Source organism: Somniosus microcephalus, chromosome 17 (genome assembly GCF_052327205.1).
Source record: "Somniosus microcephalus isolate GS21.2 chromosome 17, FLI_Smic_1.0, whole genome shotgun sequence".
In the NCBI taxonomy this organism is placed as follows: Eukaryota; Metazoa; Chordata; class Chondrichthyes; order Squaliformes; family Somniosidae; genus Somniosus; species Somniosus microcephalus.
This window is the reverse complement of record NC_141003.1, coordinates 88,035,719-88,056,578: the sequence shown is the minus strand read 5'-3', so window position 1 is coordinate 88,056,578 and position 20,860 is coordinate 88,035,719. Positions and strand designations below refer to the sequence as shown.

Sequence of the window (20,860 nt, the reverse complement as noted above, 5' to 3'; positions counted from 1 at the left end):
ACACTGGCTTTAATGATCTGGACTTGGGTACAGGAGCTACACCATCAACATTTGCAGCGGACACAAAATGAAGTGGTGTGGTTAGCGGTGACGAGGACGGCACGGACTTCAGAAAGTCAGGCAGGTTAGTAGATTAGGTAGATAGGTGTAGATGAAATTTAATGTAGAGAAATGAGGAACATTTTGGAAGGAAAAACATGGAAGAGGATATAAATACTAAACAGTGAAACTTTAAATGGAGTAAAAGAGCCGAGAGACTTGGGGGCTTAGTTACATAAATCTTAAAAGTCAGAGAATAAATTGATATGACTAAATAAAAAAAGCTTATGGGATCCTAGATTTTATAAACGGGGCCAAGTCCAAAACAAGAGGGAATGCTAAATCTGTGCAAATCATTGGTTAGGCTGCAATCAAAGTACTGTAGAGAATTTCTGGCACCCTACTTTAGGAAGGATATCAAGACCATGGAGAGGGTACAGAACAGATTTACTAAGATAATACCTGGCATGAGAGACTTTTGTTATGAAGAGGGATTATGGACAATGTTTCTCCCCCCCCATCCCTACTAAAATAGAGGAATTCAAAATTATGAGCAGTTTTGATAAGGCAGGAAGGGGAAAACTATTTCCACAGGCCAGTCAGTCATTAAAAGGCAGAAATTTATCACTACCAAAAGACAGAAGAGTGTTGGGGGTTTTTTTTAAATAGAAAGTGTTACTCGGATATGTAATTTCCTGCCAGAAACAGTGGTGCAGACAGAATCTCTCAGCTTTTAAAAGGGAAGTAGATAAAAAAAAATTCTAAAAAGTGGCATTTAAGAGGGTATGGGAAAGTGACCAATTAGATAGGAAAGGCCAAATGGCATTCTTCTACGCTGTAAAATTCTGATTCTATTCCACATCATAAAAAACATTGGCATTCTTCATTGCTTTTAGACACCACTTTGGCTTATTCATGCCTTACAGTGGCTCTGATAGATGTCCAGAATAGCACCAACTTAAAAACAAGACTCTTCCATTTTAACCCTTCCGCCATACATTTAACCTGCAATCCTGAAACTGAACAAAACTGCAGGAACAACCAAATTTATTTCCTATTTACAAACTATAAACATTCCAGATGTTGTCCATTTGAAATAAACTAAATCCACAGATTTATTGGTGCAATTTATTTTAAATGAGCTAAAGAGTGGACCCCTAAACTATAGAAGTTCATGGGAAAAAGCACAACAGCTCCCAGCTCTCGCAACTGTCCTTCCCTTCTAGTGATCATTGCAACACCAACATCAATTCAGACTCCTGCCCTTCCAGTTTTAGAATACTGCTCTAAAAATGGATGCGTCAATTGCAAAAATATTCTTCCTTTTAAAAACAAAATATGGCCAGGGAGGAAGGCCGGTTGGTCGCACCTACGCTTTACCACCCTTATGGCCATTGTTTAAATCCTCGTTAGTGAAACTGCCTGCCACCAGAATCAGGGTGTTTATTCTGAACAGGAAGCAATACCTTTGAACACTTAGACCTGGATTCTAGCTCGGAAAATAAAGGAGGCATCAAACTGGGAGGTGGCATGGCCAAGTTACAGCGCAGAAGGAAAGACATCAACTAAGTCTCCTAAAGCCACAAGAATTATCTCCACGTCTGAAACTTAAATATAAAAAGGCAGAGATACCAAGTCAGTGCCTGATCTTGGGCAGCAGCACGAGGCAGCCTTGCAAATGCCCTATGGTGCTGTTCCCATTGTAAGTAAGTGCACTTAAAATGTGTTCCATGTAATCTCTTGTATCTGTGCACTGCGCACAGGGACAAGATCATCGGGAAAATAAAGGTTTGATCTAAAGGCTTTTAAAATTACAAAGTTTTGCAAAATTTAGTTTTATGTCAGCTTACTACAAGACACTGCGGAACCTTGGTAATGAGATGCAGTTTATAACTATAATAGGTTCTACTTCAGAAGCTGTAATAGTCATGCACGGGCAAAGTTTATACACGATGATTAAAATTGTGATCTCAATCAGAGTTTGCCTCAAATCTGTTATAAATACTTGCTTTCAGGAGATTCTTTAAAAAGCATCTGGTTGTACCTATTCTCCACTAATTTTCCTATTTTTGTGCAAGAACTCCAAATCCTCAATTAAGAAGATACATTATGGTATTTTAATACCCAAGTTCTTTAAACAATGGGTTACTGGGAATGCCGAGAGCAGGGAATGCCAGGAGCAAGATGATGTGCCTTCATGAGCATCTGCCCTTAGTGACGAGTACACAGATAGCCGGATAAACCTGGTGGCTTCCCTCGTACAAGTCAGGCCTTTTACAATTAACCCGTCCTGGGATCTCCTTTTTATACCTTTTCTTTCCATTCAAACCTGTGGAGGTTCCCTGGACCAATTCCTTACACTTAACCATCTTCTTTCTTTCCATAGGGTCTCCTAGAGTCAGAGTTATACAGCACAGAAAGAGGCCCTTCGGCCCATCGTGTCTGCGCTGGCCATCAAGCCCTATCTATTCTAATCCCATTTTCCAGCACTTGGTCCGTAGCCTTGTATGCTATGGCGTTTCAAGTGTTCATCTAAATGCTTCTAGAATGTTGTGAGGGTTCCTGCCTCTACCACCCTTTCAGGCAGTGAGTTCCAGATTCCAAACACCCTCTGGGTGAAAAAGTTTTTCCTCAAATCCCCTCCCCCTTACCTTGAAACTATGCCCCCTGGTTATTGACCCCTCTACTAAGGGGAAAAGTTCCTTTCTATCCACCCTATCTATGCCCCTCATAATTTTGTACACCTCAATCAGGTCCCCCCTCAGCCTTCTCTGCTCCAAGGAAAACAATCCCAGCCTGTCCAGTCTCTCTTCATAGCTGAAGCGCTCCAGCCCAGTAACATCCTGGTGAATCTCCTCTGCACCCTCTCCAATGCAATCACATCCTTCCTATAGTGTGGCGACCAGAACTGCACACAGTATTCCAGCTGTAGCCTAACTAGCGTTTTGTACAGCTCCATCATAACCTCCCTGCTCTTATATTCTATGCCTCGGCTAATGAAGGCAAGTATCCCATATGCCTTTTTAACCACCTTATCTATCTGTCCTGCTGCCTTCAGGGATCTATGTACATGCCCACCAAGGTCCCTCTGATCCTCTGTCCTTCCTAGGGTCCTACTATTCATTGTGTATTCCCTTGCCTTGTTAGTCCTCCCAAAATGCATCACCTCACACCTTTCAGGGTTAAATTCCATTTGCCACTGTTCTGCCCATCTGACCAACCCGTCTATATCGTCCTGTAGCCTGAGGCTTCCCTCCTCGCTATTTACCACTCCACCAATTTTCGTGTCATCTGCGAACTTACTGATCATACCGCCTACATTTAGATCTAAAATCATTAATGTACACTACAAACAGCAAGGGATCCAGCACCGATCCCTGCAGTACACCACTGGACACAGGCTTCCAGTCACAAAAACAACCTTCGACCATCACCCTCTGCCTCCTGCCACTAAGCCAATTTTGGATCCAATGTGCCAAATTGCCCTGGATCCCATGGGCTCTTACCTTCTTGACCAGTCTCCTATGTGAGACTTTGTCAAAAGCCTTACTGAAGTCCATGTCGACTACATCAACTACACTACCCTCATCCACACACCTAGTCACCCACTCGAAAAATTCAATCAAATTGGTTAGACATGATCTCTCCCTGACAAAGCCATGCTGGCTATCCTTGATTAATCTTTGCCTCTCCAAGTGGAGACTAATTCTGTCCCTCAGAATTTTTTCCAATAACTTCCCTACCACTGAGGTTAGGCTCACTGGCCTGTAATGCCCTGGTTTCTCCCTACTATCCTTCTTGAATAATGGTACGTTAGCTGTCCTCCAGTCCTCTGGCACCTCCCCTGTGGCCAGAGAGGTTCTGAAAATTTGTGTCAGAGCCCCTGCAATCTCCTCCCTTGCCTCACACAGCAGCCTGGGATACATCTGTCTGGGCCTGGGGATTTATCCATTTTAAGCCTAGCAGTCTAGTACCTCCTCCCTCTCTATACTAATTTGTTCAAGTATATCACAATCCCCCTGCCTGATTTCTATGCCTACATCGTCCTTCTCCACAGTGAACACAGATGCAAAATATTCATTTAAAACCTCACCTACATCTTCCGGCTCTACACACAGTTTGCCACTTTGGTCCCTAATGGGCCCTACTCTTTCCCTGGTTATCCTTTTGCCCTTAATATACTTCTAAAACATCTTGGGATTTTCCTTTATTTTGCCCGCCAGTGTTTTTTCATGCCCCCTCTTTGCTCTCCTAATTTATTTTTTTAAGTACCCCCCTGCACTTTCTATACTCCTCTAGGGCTTCCACTGTTTTTAGTCCTTTGTATCTGCCAAAAGCCTCCCTTTTTTCCTAATCCATTCTTGTATATCCCTTGACATCCAGGGTTCCCTGGACTTGTTGGTCTCACCCTTGACCTTTACGGGAACATGTTAGTGTTGTACTCTCTCTATTTCCTTTCTGAATGATTCCCACTGCTCTGATGTGGATTTTCCTACAAGTAGCTGATCCCAGTCCACTTTGGCCAGATCCTGCCTTATCATATTAAAATCAGCCTTCCCCAATTTAGAACCTTTATTTCCAGTCCATCTTTGTCCTTTTCCATGACTACCTTAAATCTCACCGAATTATGGTCACCGTCACCAAAATGCTCTCCTACTGACACTTCTACCACTTGCCCGGCTACATTCCCTAGAATTAGGACCAGTACCACCCCCTCTCTTGTATGACTTTCTACATGCTGGCTCAAAAAGCTCTCCTGGATGCACTTTAAGAATTCTGCACCCTCTAAGCCTTTCACACTCTGACTATCCCAGTTAATATTGGGGGAAGTTGAAATCCCCTACTATTATAAACCTATTATTGCTACACTTCTGAGATTTGCCTACATATCTGTTCCTCTATCTCCCCCTGACTGTTTGGGGGCCTATAGTACACTCCCAGCAAAGTGCTTGCCCCATTTTTATTTTTAAGTTCTACCTATATGGCCTCATTAGAGGAACCTGCTAAGATATCCCCTCCTTACAGCAGTAATTGACTCCTTGATGAATATTGCAACACCCCCTCCTCTTTTACACCCCCCGTCTCGCCTGAAGATTCTATACCCCAGAATAGAGCTGCCAGTCCTGCCCCTCCCTCAACCATGTCTCTGTGATAGCAACAATATCATACTCCCATGTGTTCAACACCTTCAATTCATCTGCTTTACTCTAAGACTCCTTGCATTAAAATAAATGCCATCCAGCCTTGCCATACTCCCTTGTGCCGTTACATATTTGCTCTGCCTTCCAGACTGACTTGTTTTTCCTCTATATTTGGCTGTGCATCACCCCCGCTTATAGCTCCACTGCGTATCCCATCTGTTAGATCTCTTAACACCATCCCCCTGCCAAGTTAGTTTAAACTTAGTCTCCTGTGTCACCTGACCTTACCCAGGTTCATTCTTGCCACAGTAACTAAGTTATTTTAAAAACAAAGCTTAAAGCATTCATTTTTTTTTTTTTTTTTTTTTAAGTTCTACGCAGGCCCCCTTCCTTATCGGTCTGGTTTCTGTTGCAGGCCAACGATGCCTTGTTATTCTCAAACTTCCATGGCCTCGTGATTTTCACAGTCTCACTATGCTGTTCAATTTAAATACTCTATTATCTATGCTGATCAGGTGTGTGTGTTCTTTATTGAGGTTAGTCAAGTTAGCTTAATTTTCCCATCGGCCCTTGCTGCTAAGCTAGTTACGATTGGTTATTTTGTTTTGCGAGCTGATTATGACATATGTATATGTTTATATAAAGTAAGTATTAATAAGCAAATCAATGAGTTCATTAATAAGGAAATTAGCTATATCACAATGAGGTGTCACCCAAGGTCAAAATTCTGAAGACTTCTTTCACATTTAGTTAATTAATCGTGAGCTGGCCATCAATCGTGCACCACATTATACAGAAGTTATTACTGTTAGATACCAAATATCATTATATAGAACACTGGGTTCTGATTCAGACAACCTGTACCAATTTGGATTAATGCAACTGATCCACAATGGGACCAGCACATCATGTGGGCAGGCCCTTATGAAGGTTTATCGGCTCTTTGAGGAGCACACGTGTATTGGCCCCCCGATTGAAGTAGAACGAACACTCCCACTCTTTCGAAGCACTGGCACGTTCACCACTGCTATTCTCGGGAAGGCCTTTGGCACAGACCCAGTGTCAGAGAAGACACTCTCCAAATCCCAGTGTATTCCAAGGCATTACAAAGAGCTTTAAACACTTAAAAAAACTTCTCTCAGGAGGGCTGTTGATTTTCTGCCTTACTGTGCATCTTACAGAGTGACTGCTAAGAATAGAAAGTACAACCAGAAGGCAGGAGGGGGTCAGTAACCATCGAACACCATCTTAATGAAGCTTCCCTCTTCAAGAGTAAAAATACTTTGGTCCAGACCTAAATAAGTCCAAATGGGATCCTAGCTCAAAAAGAACCCGCCACTTCAGAACAAACTTTTGAGAGTCTAGATCTGTTCCTCGTGTTATCTGCATACTTTCAAGTCCTCACAAATAGAAACATAGAAGATAGGAGTAGGCCATTCGGCCCCTCGAGCCTGCTCCGCCATTCAATGAGATCATGGCTGATCATCCAAACTCAGTACTGTACCCTGTCCCTGCTTTGTCCTCATATCCCTTTAGCCTTAAGAAATATATCCAACTCCTTCTTGAATATATTTAATGAATTGGCCTCTACTGCCTTCTGTGGTAGAGAATTCCACAGGTTCACCACTCTCTGGGTGAAGAAATTCCTCCTCATCCCTGTCCTAAATGGCTTACCCCTCATCTTTAGACCCAAACAGATTCTTCCTCAACCACATTCAATGTCACAGCTGCGGAAGTGTTTTTGGTATATTCAGTGGTATAAAAGGCTGCAGCCAGAAGCAACTAGAACAAGAGCAAGTGACTCACAAATCTGAACCCGATGGCCTCAAGAGTATAGAAGGACTTGTAGAAATTGTACTCGAGCACCCATGGGCAAATCAAGAGATTTCCCATAACTTACTGTATGTTCCCACCCTTGAATCAAGGGCAAAGGCTTGCACTAGGAGCTTTCATATTTACCCACAATGATGACTGCTCAGAATCAAAAAGGCAGGGACGAAGTTCAGCGGATTTATGTGTCACTTTTTCAATGTTCCTGGCCGAGCTCTCCCCCTCCACAATCTTCAGCCCATTCAAAACTCTGCTATCCAGATTCTATCCCTTCTCTCTCTTCTCTTAGGCAGTCCCTCGGAACCGAGGATGACTTGCTTCCACATTAAAAAAGAGAGTTCTCATGTGACTGATGAGTCCAATGCGGGACCTACAGTCTCTGTCACAGGTGGGGCAGACGGTGGTTGAAGGGGCGGGTGGGTGGGGTGCTTGGGTTGACGTGCACTCCTTGCGCTGCCTGCGCTTGGCTTCCGCTTGCTCCTGGCGAAGAGACTCGAGGTGTTAGGCGCCTTCCCGGATGCTTCTCCTCCACTTTGTGCGGTCTTGGGCCAGGGATTCCCAGGTGTCGGTGGGGATGTTGCACTTTTTCAAGGAGGCTTTGAGGGTGTCCTTGAAGCGTTTCCTCTGCCCACCTGGGGCTCTCTTGCCGTGCCGGAGCTCCGAGTAGAGCACTTGTTTTGGGAGTCTCGTATCGGGCATGCGGACGATGTGACCCGTCCATCGGAGCTGATTGAGCGTGGTCAAAGCTTCGATGCTGGGGATGTTGATTCTATCCCATACCAAGTACCGCTCACCCATCACCCCTATCCTTGCCCACCTGCATTGGCTTCTGGTCCCTCAACATCTCAAATTTAAAATTCTGTGTGTTCAAGTCTCTTCATGGCCTTGCCCCTCCCTATCTATAAGCTCCTCCAACCCCCACCCCACCCCCGCCGCAAACTCTGTTCCTCTGACCTCTCGAGCATACTCCCACTTCACCCTACCATTGGAAACTGTGCCTTCAGCTCCCTAGACCCCCACACTCTAATCCCCATCCCAAACCACTTCACCTCCTTTAAGGCCCTCCTTAAGACTCACCTCTTTGACCTAGTTTCTGGTCACCTGTCCGATCTACTTCTTTGGTCTAGCCTCCACTTCTTGCTGATTATGCCTCAGTGAAGCATCTTGGGATTTGTTTTTACATTAAAGGCGCTATATAAATGCAACTGTTATTTTCTCCAGTTAACTTGATTTTACTTATTTTCATCTGTTTTGGTCTACCTCCGCACATTAGCAGTCTCCTGCCCACCTAGCTTTAGGCTTTTGCAATAGGCACGTTCGCACAACCAGATAATGAAGTTACCACTGCACACAGTTGGATAATGAGAAGATTCTTCATTAATGATTGTGCTTTGTCTACAATACTGTATTCCGACTGGAAACACCATGGATTTAAATCGGTCCTTCAATACCACAGAGCTCAAGCCACAATCAAAATGAGGAACTGAGGGAGTCCGGCATTCTTGGAGGGATTGTCCTTTCAGATCAGGAGTTAGCCTGGGGGCCCAGCTTCCTGCTCGAGGTGGACTCCATGGTACCATTGAAAGAGCAAGGCATTCCCCTGGTGTCCTGGCCAACTTATCCCCCCAACTAGTACCACGTACCACACACACACACACACGCACACACGCACGCTAACTGGTCATTCACTTCACTGCTCTTTGTGAGTTACTAACATAGAACCAAATCTGTCCACACAACAGTCACAGCACTTCAACAAATCTGTGTGTGAAGCACTTTGAGATGTTTCAACATCATAAAATGGCAAATCGATGCAAGTATTAATAATAAGAAATGCACAAAGATAATTCCAATTTGAACAGGGTTGCAAATTGAACATCTTTAAAAGAACTAACCATCTTCAAGTGAACCAATCTGATCTTCCCTCTCCCATCACCAATACACTGCCCGATCATTAGATAGGTTCAGGCAAAGATGCACCATTGATCGATTTGATTAGATCCTTCCAGAATGCTGACGCTACTGTTTTCCCATTACAGCAGCTAGTTGTTTCACAGGAATCCAATATCCTGGTCTCAATCACCCTTCCTACCAATCGATTTCATCTGCCGAGGACATACTAGCATTTGTCCTAAATTTGCCCATTATGCAGTTATGTGTACACTTAGTGTTTCCTAAATACTTATCATCTATGGATAGCACTAAAGAACCAAGTTGATAATGATGTTTACTGGCAATTAGTTGCCAAAATTTGAAACCTCTGTACTTACTATTAGCAACAAAGCAGTGAGGACACCTACAACAATGTTGATAATTCGATCCTGTAAAACACAGTGCAAGTAAAATTTCAACATGCGTACAAACAGGGTATTAAAATACCATGATCCAATTAACGTTAAATACCCTTTCAAATTGCATTGATCAGAGACAAAGATACAGGGAAACTTTACAGATTATTTCAATTTCATTAGTTATTTAAAAAACAAACTCCGTGGCATACATCACATGAACACAAGTCGGCAGGTGTGACCCTAGACAGAGAATGCCAACATTGCGCTCCTACTACTGTCCTGCTCGATTTAACCAACTCCGCAGACACAAAGGATCAAACCAGGGATCTTCCTGGGCCGCACAGACTAGTACCAAACCACACCATCCACTGAGCCTGCCAAAGGACATCCAGCCATTTTAAGGGACAGAACTCAAAGTACAGACTTAAGTGGTACCCACTGTTAAATACACGAGGGAGATGGAAGCTTCTTAAGGGCTGCATACAGGAAACTCTCGATTTACCAGCACCTAAATAACTGGAAATCTGTTAACCGGCAAAATTCAGGAGTAGGTTTGTGGTAAACCACTGTTTGTATTCCACTGTGTACATGCCTGGACATGCCTCGGCTGACTACTCCCACAAGTCCTAGTATAAAGGTGACTGCTCCCCAGCCCTTTGTATTTCTGGACCGGTCGACCACTCGAGGCAGACCTTCATTCTTTTGTTAATAAAAGCCTTTAGTTACTCTCTTAACTCTCAGTCTTTTATGAGTAATTGATAGCGCATCAATTTTATTAACAAAATTTTTATCATGGAGAAGATCCTCACACCAGCATGCCTGGACTTAGATCATCGGGAGGCGGACTCATCCACCAAGTTTACTCACTGGCTTAAGTGTTTCGAAAAATTCCTGACCGCCTCCGCAGCGATCAAATCGGACGAGGACAAACTGGATGTCCTGACCTCCAAAGTGAACCACCGAGTGTACTCGGTCATCCAAGACGCGACCTCGTACGCGGACGCTATCAAGCTCCTCAAGGACCAGTACACGCGCCCAGTGAACAAAGTGTACGCCAGGCACCTTCTGGGGAGTCGTAAACAACAACCTGGGGAATCGACCGTGGAATACCTTCAGGCACTGTCTGTGCTTGGCCGGGCCTGTGGTTGTAAGGATGTAAAGGCCGCCGTGTACACAGAGGAACTTATCCGGGACGCTTTTGTAGCGGGCCACAGATCCAATTACACCCGACAGCGACTGTTGGAGCAGAGTGATCTCGACCTCAACAAGGCCTCTGAACTCGCACTATCATTGGATGCAGCCTACCGGGGCATGGATGCCTACTCCTCTGCACCGTGGACGCCGCGGGGAATGACAGCCTGGGACACGGTAGGACCGCCTCATAGCGCCGTGCCACCCCAGCCACACCCCAGCAACGGCCCAACTACCGCAGCAGTGCCCCAAGGCCAGAAATGCTACTTCTGTGGCCAGGCAAAACACCCCAGAGCGCGCTGCCCGGCGAAAAACGCGATCTGCTCGGGCTGCGGGAAGAAGGGACACTACGCTAACGTCTGCAGGGCCAAAGCCACCCCGAACCCCAGCAGCGCCGCGTGTGGGCCATGCGGGCCGCCATCTTGGGCCTCCCCGGCCATGTGCGAACCACCGGTACAGCAGCCATTTTGGACGCCTCCAGCCACATGGGGATCATGGACGCCGCCATCTTGGACGACAGCCGGAACGCAGCAGGCCCTCAACACCGCCTCATCTGATACCCGCAGCGACACACCGACCCCTACGCTGGCATCCGTTACACTGGACCAAGCGAGACCGCACCAGCTGGCCAGTTCCACAATGGACATTAAGGTAAATGGCCACGATACAATCTGCCTTTTTGACTCTGGGAGCACGGAGAGCTTCATCCACCCCGACACGGTGCGGCGTTGCTCTCTCCCAGTCCTGCCTGCGCACCAGCGGATTTCTATGGCCTCCGAGTCCCAGTCGGCGGACATCGGCGGCTACTGCGTAGCGACACTCGTAGTAGACGGGACCGTGTACGATCAATTTAAACTTCTGGTCCTGCCCGACCTCTGCGCTGCCGTCCTGCTGGGGTTAGATTTTCAGTGCCACCTTAAAAGTGTTACGATGGCGTACGGTGGACCCCTACCCCCACTCACAGTCCGCAGCCAGCAGCTCCCAAATTGCCCGCCGCGCACCAGGTGCAACCTCTCCACACTCAGAGTCACCCCCCCACCACTGTTTGCTAACCTCACCCCCGACTGTAAGCCCATCGCCACAAAGAGCAGGCGATACAGTGCCGGGGACAGGGTTTTCATTAAAACCGAAGTGGAGCGGCTCCTGAAGGAAGGGATTATTGAGGGCAGCACCAGCCCCTGGCGAGCCCAGGTTGTGGTCGTTAAGACCGGCGAGAAGCAGCGCCTGGTCATCGACTACAGCCAGACGATAAATCGCTACACCCTGCTGGACGCCTACCCACTCCCCCGCATAGCTGATATGGTCAACCAGATCGCGCAGTACCGCGTCTTCTCGACCATTGACCTGAAATCAGCGTACCACCAGCTCCCTATCCGCCCTGAGGACCACCAGTTACAACCCCCGGGGGAACGGACAGGTGGAAAGAGAAAATGCGACAGTTTGGAAGGCCGCCCTGCTAGCCTTAAAGTCTAGGGGCCTTCCAACCTCCCGTTGGCAGGATGTGCTCCCCGATGCGCTCCACTCTATTCGGTCACTGCTCTGCACTGCCACTAACGCCACCCCTCATGAGAAAATGTTTGTCTTCCCAAGGAAGTCCACATCGGGGACATCGCTACCGCCATGGCTGACGTCCCCAGGGCCGGTCCTACTGAGAAGGCACGTGAGGACCCATAAAACGGACCCCCTGGTCGAGAGGGTCGACCTCCTCCACGCCAACCCCCAGTATGCTTACATTGCATACCCGGACGGGCGGGAGGACACAGTCTCCATAAGAGACCTTGCACCCTCGGGGGCCGCAGTAACCCACTACCACCCCCTCCCACGATCCGATATCCAGCCCCAGCAGACGGCAGGCCTGGGCCCCGCGACCCGCTCGACATCTACGAGGACGACACGCCTGTGCCACAGCCCACGCAGGACTCGACGCCGGAAGCTCCACTACCCCTGCCGTCGCCACGCCGATCACAGCGGCAGACAAGACCTCCAGAGAGACTCCAATACACTAATTTTTAATACACAAGGGGTGAATGTGGTAAACCACTGTTTGTATTCCACTGTGTACATGCCTGGACATGCCTCGGCTGACTACTCCCACAAGTCCTAGTATAAAGGTGACTGCTCCCCAGCCCTTTGTATTTCTGGACCGGTCGACCACTCGAGGCAGACCTTCATTCTTTTGTTAATAAAAGCCTTTAGTTACTCTCTTAACTCTGTCTTTTATGAGTAATTGATAGCGCATCAAGGTTCAGGTAAGTTTTACTTCATATTAGTGGCCGTTCCTGGATCTGTGGCTGTGTAACCGGGGTTCGTGCACTTGTTGCTAAGCAACAGGGACGCTTGGTCTGTGGCCGGAGTTCCTGCACATGTTGCTAAGCAACAGGGAAGCCTGCATTTGTTGCTGTGTACGGAGCTCTCATACCTTTTAACTATACCTCTCTGTAATCCGGACTTTTTGATAAACCGGCACCACGCCGGTCCCGGATAATAAAGAGTTTCCTGTATATCACTAGAATGCAAGGCTTAATAGAATTTTCTAAGAATATATACTTTAGACGGGATAATTAAATTAGTATAATAGCAAAATACTGCGGATGCTGGAAATCCGAAACAACAACAGAAAATGCTGGAAAAACTCAGCAGGCCAGGCAGCATCCATGGAGAGAGAAACCGAGTTAATGTTTCAGGTCGAAGACCTGAAACGTTAACTCTGTTTCTCTCTCCACGGATGCTGCCTGGCCTGCTGAGTTTTCCAGCATTTTCCGTTGTTAATTAAATTAGTATTCCTGGTTAATCAAGGTTTAAAAAGGGCAATATTTCTTCTTCCTAAAAGCTGACCAGAATGAAGACATTAATTACTGTCGGTGCGTCGATGGCAACAGTTCTTCAGGTGTTGTGTCTCAACCAGATAATGGAAAGCGAGGAAGAACGTCACAGAACATCTTTTACAGGAAATAAGTAACAAAGATTAGTTTTAGCTAGCTAAACAAAATCATTAATTTGTCGTCAGTCACAATGCCATCAAAACCAGTGCTTGAAATTAATATTAAACCACTGATAATGAACTACATTGCTAGATCATGTTCTCTAAGCACTTTGCATTATTGGAACATGGGAACGAAATCAGAAAATCAAAAGGATTCGAGAAAAACATTCTGCTGCGAGCTGCAAGTGACGCTCCCATTGCTGGAGCACATTAAGAAGTATCCAAATTAACAATGAATTAGTTGTGGTTCAACCCAAATACCAGGCGCAAGTTTCAACTTTTAACTGACAGCGGTTATCCATCCTGGAGTTGCTGGTTTTATTTAGCTTTAAAACTAACCTCGATCACTTCACACATTTGAAAGAGAAGACCAACTTTACATTCATTTCTCTTACGTAGGAACTTAGCGCTTCTCATCAGTGGGGGTGGAATAAGCTGGCACATCACAGGGTCATTGTTGTGTGGCTTCGGAGAGCAGTTAACATCGGTTAATCCCGGGGAGGAGGGGATGGACATATGAGGAGAGGTTGAGTAGATTGGGACTCTACTCATTGGAGTTCAGAAGAATGAGAGGCGATCTTATTGAAACATATAAGATTGTGAAGGGGTCGGATCGGGTGGATGCGGGGAAGATGTTCCCGATGATGGGTGAAACTAGAACTAGGGGGCATAGTCTTAGAATAAGGGGCTGCTCTTTCAAAACTGAAATGAGGAGGAACTACTTCACTCAGAGGGTGGTAGGTCCATGGAATATGCTGCCCCAAAAAGCTGTAGAAGCTACATCATTACATAAATTTAAAACAGAAATAGACAGTTTCCTAGAAGTAAAGGGAATTAAGGGTTACGGGGAGCGGGCAGGAATTTGGACATGAGTCTAGGTTCGGATCGGACATGGCCCTGTGGGTAGCGGAGCGGGCCCAGGGGCCGTGTAGCCTGATCCTGCTGCTATTTCATGTGTCTAATTCTGTTAGGTTCAGGAGATGGTTCTGTGATAGTAGATTGGCGGTTAGGATCAGATCAGCCATGATCTTATTGAATGGCGGAGCAGGCTCGAGGGGCCGATTGGCCTACTCCTGCTCCTATTTCTTATGTTCTTATATCTTGGCCATCCCTAAATGGGTAATAGGCGGTTAGTTACAATATACGCACAGGGAATACTCTGAAACACAGTGAAAAACACTTTACTATTCCAGTTCAAGCACTGGAGTCTGCTGTCTCCCTTTACCATAATTAGTGTCATACACATCATTACACCTACTATTTACCCCCAAAAAACTCTAGCCACAGTCATGTAATGGTTTTCATGCATTCCTGTGGCGAGGTGGTGTTGATAAGCTGGGAATTCCTTAATGGAAGTAATAAAACAGAATCCGATCCATTGGGTGCAGCACAGATTGTTGTTAACCCCACATGTCAGGGACTTCACTGGGACTAACTTCTAGTTCGGTACCAAAGAAGGCAGTGGAGGCCAATTCATTAAATATATTCAAGAAGGAGTTGGATATATTTCTTAAGGATAAAGGGATCAAGGGGTATGGGGAGAAGGCAGGGACAGGGTACTGAATTTGGATGATCAGCCATGATCTCATTGAATGGCAGAGCAGGCTCGAGGGGCCGAATGGCCTACTCCTGCTCCGATCTTCTATGTTTCTATGTTACGGTTCCGACAGATGTTTAGGGTAACATCCATAATACGAGTTGTTAAACTTTTAGGGAGTAGTGGCTACGATGATTAAATTTAAGATTTTTTGCCACTCTGCATCATTAAGAAATAAAAGTACATAATTTGAAAGTAGCAAACTTCAAAAGGAAGTAACTGGGAATTACTGCTAAAAGACATCGAAGTTGAGGATGAAGGGAACATTTTTAAAACTGTTATGTTGAACATACAAAATTAGCATAAAAACATCAAAAATTAAGCGTGTTAAACAAACAGTCTCCAAATAGATAAATGGTATATCCGCTAAATGAACAAACCATACAAGGCCTATAGGGGGAAAGGAGGGCGAGAGCGCAGGGAGGTGAAGGATCGTGGAATTGCAGAGAGGACCCTGGAGATGCCACGGCACCAATGGCAGGAAATGTACTGTATGACATATTCTAGTACTTTCTGTCCAATTATATTGCACCCGTCCATATTTGGGCAGACATACTGTTCGCCAAGTGCCACTTCCAGAGGAAAATCCCAAACGTGGCACTGGCGAGCTGGCTGAATGTCGGCGCCCAATCCTCCATTTCATGCCAGTTTACCACAGTAACTTCAGCCACTGTATATTTTAAAATGAATACAGGCACCTCCAGGGCCATTGGTCCAACATCAACAACAGGTAAAGTAATGAATTCATGCCAAGAGGCAAAGTGGCAGGAGTGCCCCGATAGAAATAACTTGACAAACAGCCAGCAGGTACTTAGAAGCAGAAGGTCCACTCGACACATCGCTGAGGAGGTTATAGATAAAGTAGATAGTGATATCTCCTTTGATGTTCCACATTTAGACGTTTAGAAAATTGGGCAATATGAATGGAATTCAATGAGTATAGGGAGACTTCGGGAAGGGAGCTGGCAGTAATAGTAGACCCAATGTTCAAATACAGGTGAAACAACTAAAAAACCCAACAGAAAAATACCAGTTTACAGGCTTCAGAACGCACTGGTCTGGCCACATCTAGAATATGGAGTTCCATTTTCGGTCATAACCACAAAAATAACACACTTATTAGCAAGCCGATAGGAGAGAACGTCAAGACTGATCCCAAGTGTAAAGATAAGCAATGAGGAAAGATTTGAGAAGCTTAAGCAGTCCAGACAGAAGATAGATGAAGGGGGACCTCATGAAAATATACAAAATTACAGTACATAAAACAATCTAGCTTTGTTTTAAAATGCACCAAGAAAGTGAGACCAGAGAACTCAAATGGAAATTAGTGAAAAACAAATTTAGAACAGATAGCAGGGAAAAATCTTTACCCAAATAATTATAAATGTTTGGAATAACATTCTGGGTGTTCTTGTGCACCAGTCGCTGAAGGTAAGCATGCAGGTGCAGCAGGCGGTTAAGGCGGCAAATGGTATGTTGGCCTTCGTAGCGAGAGGATTCGAGTACAGGAACAAGGATGTCTTGCTGCAGTTGTACAGGGCCTTGGTGAGACCACACCTTGAGTATTGTGTGCAGTTTTGGTCGCCTTCTCTGAGGAAGGATGTTCTTGCCGTGGAGAGAGTGCAGCGAAGATTCCCCAGACTGATACCTGGGATGGCAGGAATGACGTATGAGGAGAGATTGGGTCGATTAGGCTTATACTCGTTGGAGTTTAGAAGAATGAGAGGGGATCTCATTGAAACTTATAAAATTCTGACAGGACTAGACAGACTAGATGCAGGAAGGATGTTCCCAATGGCAGGGGAGTCCAGAACCAGGGGTCACAGTCTAAAAGATATGGGGTAAGCCATTTAGGACTGAGATGAGGAGGAATTTTTTCACCCAGAGAGTGGTGAACCTGTGGAATTCTCTACCACACAAGGCAGTTGAGGCCAATTCATTAAATATATTCACGGAGTTAGATATATTTCTTAAGGCTAAAGGGATCAAGGGATATGGGGAGAAGGCAGGGACAGGGTACTGAATTTGGATGATCAGCCATGATCTCATTAAATGGCGGAGCAGGCTCGAGGGGCCAAATGGCCTACTCCTGCTCCTATCTTGTATGTTTCTATAATCTTCCAAGCAGGATAATAGAGGTAAAAATATTAGAGGACATGATGGGACAGGCAATGCAGTCGAACGATGAGCCTCAAATGAGCCGAATGACCTTCTCTTATCCCTGGCTTTTCTTATATTCTTATGTATGTAAACAGCGAGATTGACGTTTAAGTGATTTACATTATCTGATCCTTCAATGTGCGCCTTCCCTGTAACAGTGTAGTCTCTACACTGAGGCTTTAGTGTGTGAAAGGCTTATCAGTAAGGTTAGATGTCAGGAGGTGGTTCTTTTCCCAGAGAATAGTGAACCTCTGGAACAGGCTGCCGGCTCGTGCGGTGGATGCCGATTCACTGAATTCCTTCAAGCGAGAGCTGGACCTGTTTCTGGCTGGGGCGGAGATCACCTCTTACAGAAGGTGGGGAACTCAGGGCCAGAGTGAGCTCCTGGACTAGTTCTGTTCGTCTAGGTGGGTCGGAAAGCAATTTCCCAGATCACCCCCCCCCCCCCAAATTGGCCTGGGTTTTTAAAATCTGTTTTTTTTGCCTCTCCCAGGAGATCACATGGTTTTGGGTGGGGTGGGGCGTGTATATCGTGATGCACAAGGTGTCGCGATTGTGTGGGACGGGCTGGATGGATCAGAGGGTCTTTACTTGTCCATCACTGTTCGTATGTTGGCAAATAAAATGTCATTAAGCTTTTGCATATTATAAAAAGTACATCAATGAACTACTGGATGACAGGGTGACTCCTTGGTGTGTGCTTGTAACACACTTCAGACTATCTGGGAAGTTCTGCTCTGCTTACTAGTTGTAGTGAATCATAAATGTGTTCTTTGTATTTATGATATTGCTGCAAATAGTGAGCGGATGAAACCTTCCTGTGTGCGCTGGGTTTCAACCTTCCTGTGTGCGCTGGGTTTCAACCTTCCTGTGTGCTGGGTTTCAACCTTCCTGCGTGCGCTGGGTTTCAACCTTCCCATGTGCGCTGGGTTTCAACCTTCCTGTGTGCGCTGGGTTTCAACCTTCCTGTGTGCTGGGTTTCAACCTTCCTGTGTGCGCTGGGTTTCAACCTTCCCGTGTGCGCTGGGTTTCAACCTTCCCGTGTGCGCTGGGTTTCAACCTTCCCGTGTGCGCTGGGTTTCAACCTTCCCGCGTGCGCTGTGTTTCAACCTTCCTGCGTGTGCTGTGTTTCAACCTTCCTGCGTGCGCTGGGTTTCAACCTTCCCGTGTGTGCTGGGTTTCAACCTTCCTGTGTGCTGGGTTTCAACCTTCCTGTGTGCTGGGTTTCAACCTTCCTGCGTGTGCTGGGTTTCAACCTTCCTGCGTGTGCTGGGTTTCAACCTTCCTGCGTGTGCTGGGTTTCAACCTTCCTGCGTGCGTTGGGTTTCAACCTTCCCGTGTGCGCTGGGTTTCAACCTTCCTGTGTGCTGGGTTTCAACCTTCCCGTGTGTGCGCTGGGTTTCAACCTTCCCGTGTGCGCTGGGTTTCAACCTTCCCGCGTGCGCTGTGTTTCAACCTTCCTGCGTGCGCTGTGTTTCAACCTTCCTGCGTGTGCTGTGTTTCAACCTTCCTGCGTGTGCTGTGTTTCAACCTTCCTGCGTGTGCTGTGTTTCAACCTTCCCGTGTGCGCTGGGTTTCAACCTTCCTGTGTGCGCTGGGTTTCAACCTTCCTGCGTGCGCTGGGTTTCAACCTTCCCGTGTGTGCTGGGTTTCAACCTTCCTGTGTGCTGGGTTTCAACCTTCCTGTGTGCTGGGTTTCAACCTTCCTGCGTGTGCTGGGTTTCAACCTTCCTGCGTGTGCTGGGTTTCAACCTTCCTGCGTGTGCTGGGTTTCAACCTTCCTGCGTGCGTTGGGTTTCAACCTTCCCGTGTGCGCTGGGTTTCAACCTTCCTGTGTGCTGGGTTTCAACCTTCCCGTGTGTGCGCTGGGTTTCAACCTTCCCGTGTGCGCTGGGTTTCAACCTTCCCGCGTGCGCTGTGTTTCAACCTTCCCGCGTGTGCTGTGTTTCAACCTTCCCGCGTGTGCTGTGTTTCAACCTTCCTGCGTGTGCTGTGTTTCAACCTTCCTGCGTGTGCTGTGTTTCAACCTTCCTGCGTGTGCTGTGTTTCAACCTTCCCGTGTGCGCTGGGTTTCAACCTTCCTGTGTGCGCTGGGTTTCAACCTTCCTGCGTGCGCTGGGTTTCAACCTTCCCGTGTGTGCTGGGTTTCAACCTTCCTGTGTGCTGGGTTTCAACCTTCCTGCGTGTGCTGGGTTTCAACCTTCCTGCGTGTGCTGGGTTTCAACCTTCCTGCGTGTGCTGGGTTTCAACCTTCCTGCGTGCGTTGGGTTTCAACCTTCCTGTGTGTGCTGGGTTTCAACCTTCCTGCGTGTGCTGGGTTTCAACCTTCCTGCGTGCGTTGGGTTTCAACCTTCCTGTGTGTGCTGGGTTTCAACCTTCCCGTGTGCGCTGGGTTTCAACCTTCCCGTGTGCGCTGGGTTTCAACCTTCCTGTGTGCTGGGTTTCAACCTTCCCGTGCGCTGGGTTTCAACCTTCCCGTGTGTGCTGGGTTTCAACCTTCCCGTGTGCGCTGGGTTTCAACCTTCCCGTGTGCGCTGGGTTTCAAAGGCAGAAAAAAGGGGATATTGCAAATACGGTAACAGCAGTGGCAAGATATTGTTACAATTTTATCTCTTCCAGATTTTGATTCCATTTTGTGGAGAAAAGTAGTTTTGCACACACTGCACACACAGTAAAACATGCAACGTGACAAAGACTGGCCTAGAAAAGTGGAGACATCATAAAGTTAAATTTTTAAAAATGGTCGAAATGAGGAAAAAAAGGCAAACATGAAATGGGATAACAATAAACAAACGAGATGTATTTAAGAAGTGGTGTTGGTGGAATCAGCGCAGGAGGTGGCCCACTGTACCTTCGATACGACAAGCTCCACACCAGAGCTATTGAATATAATCGCACTTTCCTGCTTGCTTTCCGACTGAAACCAAATTTGATCTTAAAGTCAAAATATAACCAAGAAAAATGAGAGTACTGTTATTGCTCAATTATTGCTGAATTTCATGCATTTTTTGAATAAACCGTTCATTCTCATCTTTTGTGGGTTCTGCAGATCCCTAATTAAATCCTTCCCTCTTCCTGTTGTCTCAGGCTCAAGTTGGTGAACTGGATATAAAGTTTGTTTGTATTAGATCAACAAGGAAGGAAGGAAGGCCAAGAGAAATCGTGAATTAGAAATCATTTTCATTCAAATCAAAACTGTTCTGTGATATTTGATGAAGTCCTAAACAATGCTCCCTGTAAGCTGCGTTTGTTCCGCGCGCCCCCTTTAAATTTCTGCGCTTGCGCGGTGTTTAGAATCCAGTGAGCTGCCTGCACGGGACCTTTCCCATTACCGCGTGGCTGCGCAGCTTAGAGGGAACATTGGTCCTAAAATCAAAAGGTCTTTCCAAGCTAATTTTAAAAAGGAAAGTTTACAAATAATTATATTTAAAAGTACAGCTCTTTCTTTCCAACTGTTTTATCACGAGAGACACAATCTAAAAAAAGTAAGTTGCTTTGAACATACACAGTCTACCATTCAACTCCCTTAAAATGGCTGGGTATTTCCTCGATAGCTCCGTGGACAAGTGGTGAGACTAATTTAACTGAAGTTTTCAAACCTAAACAAAAATTAAAATGTTGGTGCACC

General features: G+C 46.2%; 1 protein-coding gene across 3 annotated transcripts in view; it reads right to left on the bottom strand.

The window, feature by feature from the left end:
• tmem243b (transmembrane protein 243, mitochondrial b) overlaps positions 1-20,860 on the bottom strand; it is an 86,874-nt gene that overhangs the window by 8,442 nt on the left and 57,572 nt on the right. For all 3 annotated transcript variants that reach the window (XM_086010834.1, XM_086010835.1, XM_086010833.1), the window contains exon 3: positions 9,281-9,331. In XM_086010834.1, coding sequence (XP_085866960.1) covers positions 9,281-9,331 — 51 coding nt within the window. The remainder of the gene's footprint in view (positions 1-9,280; positions 9,332-20,860) is intronic.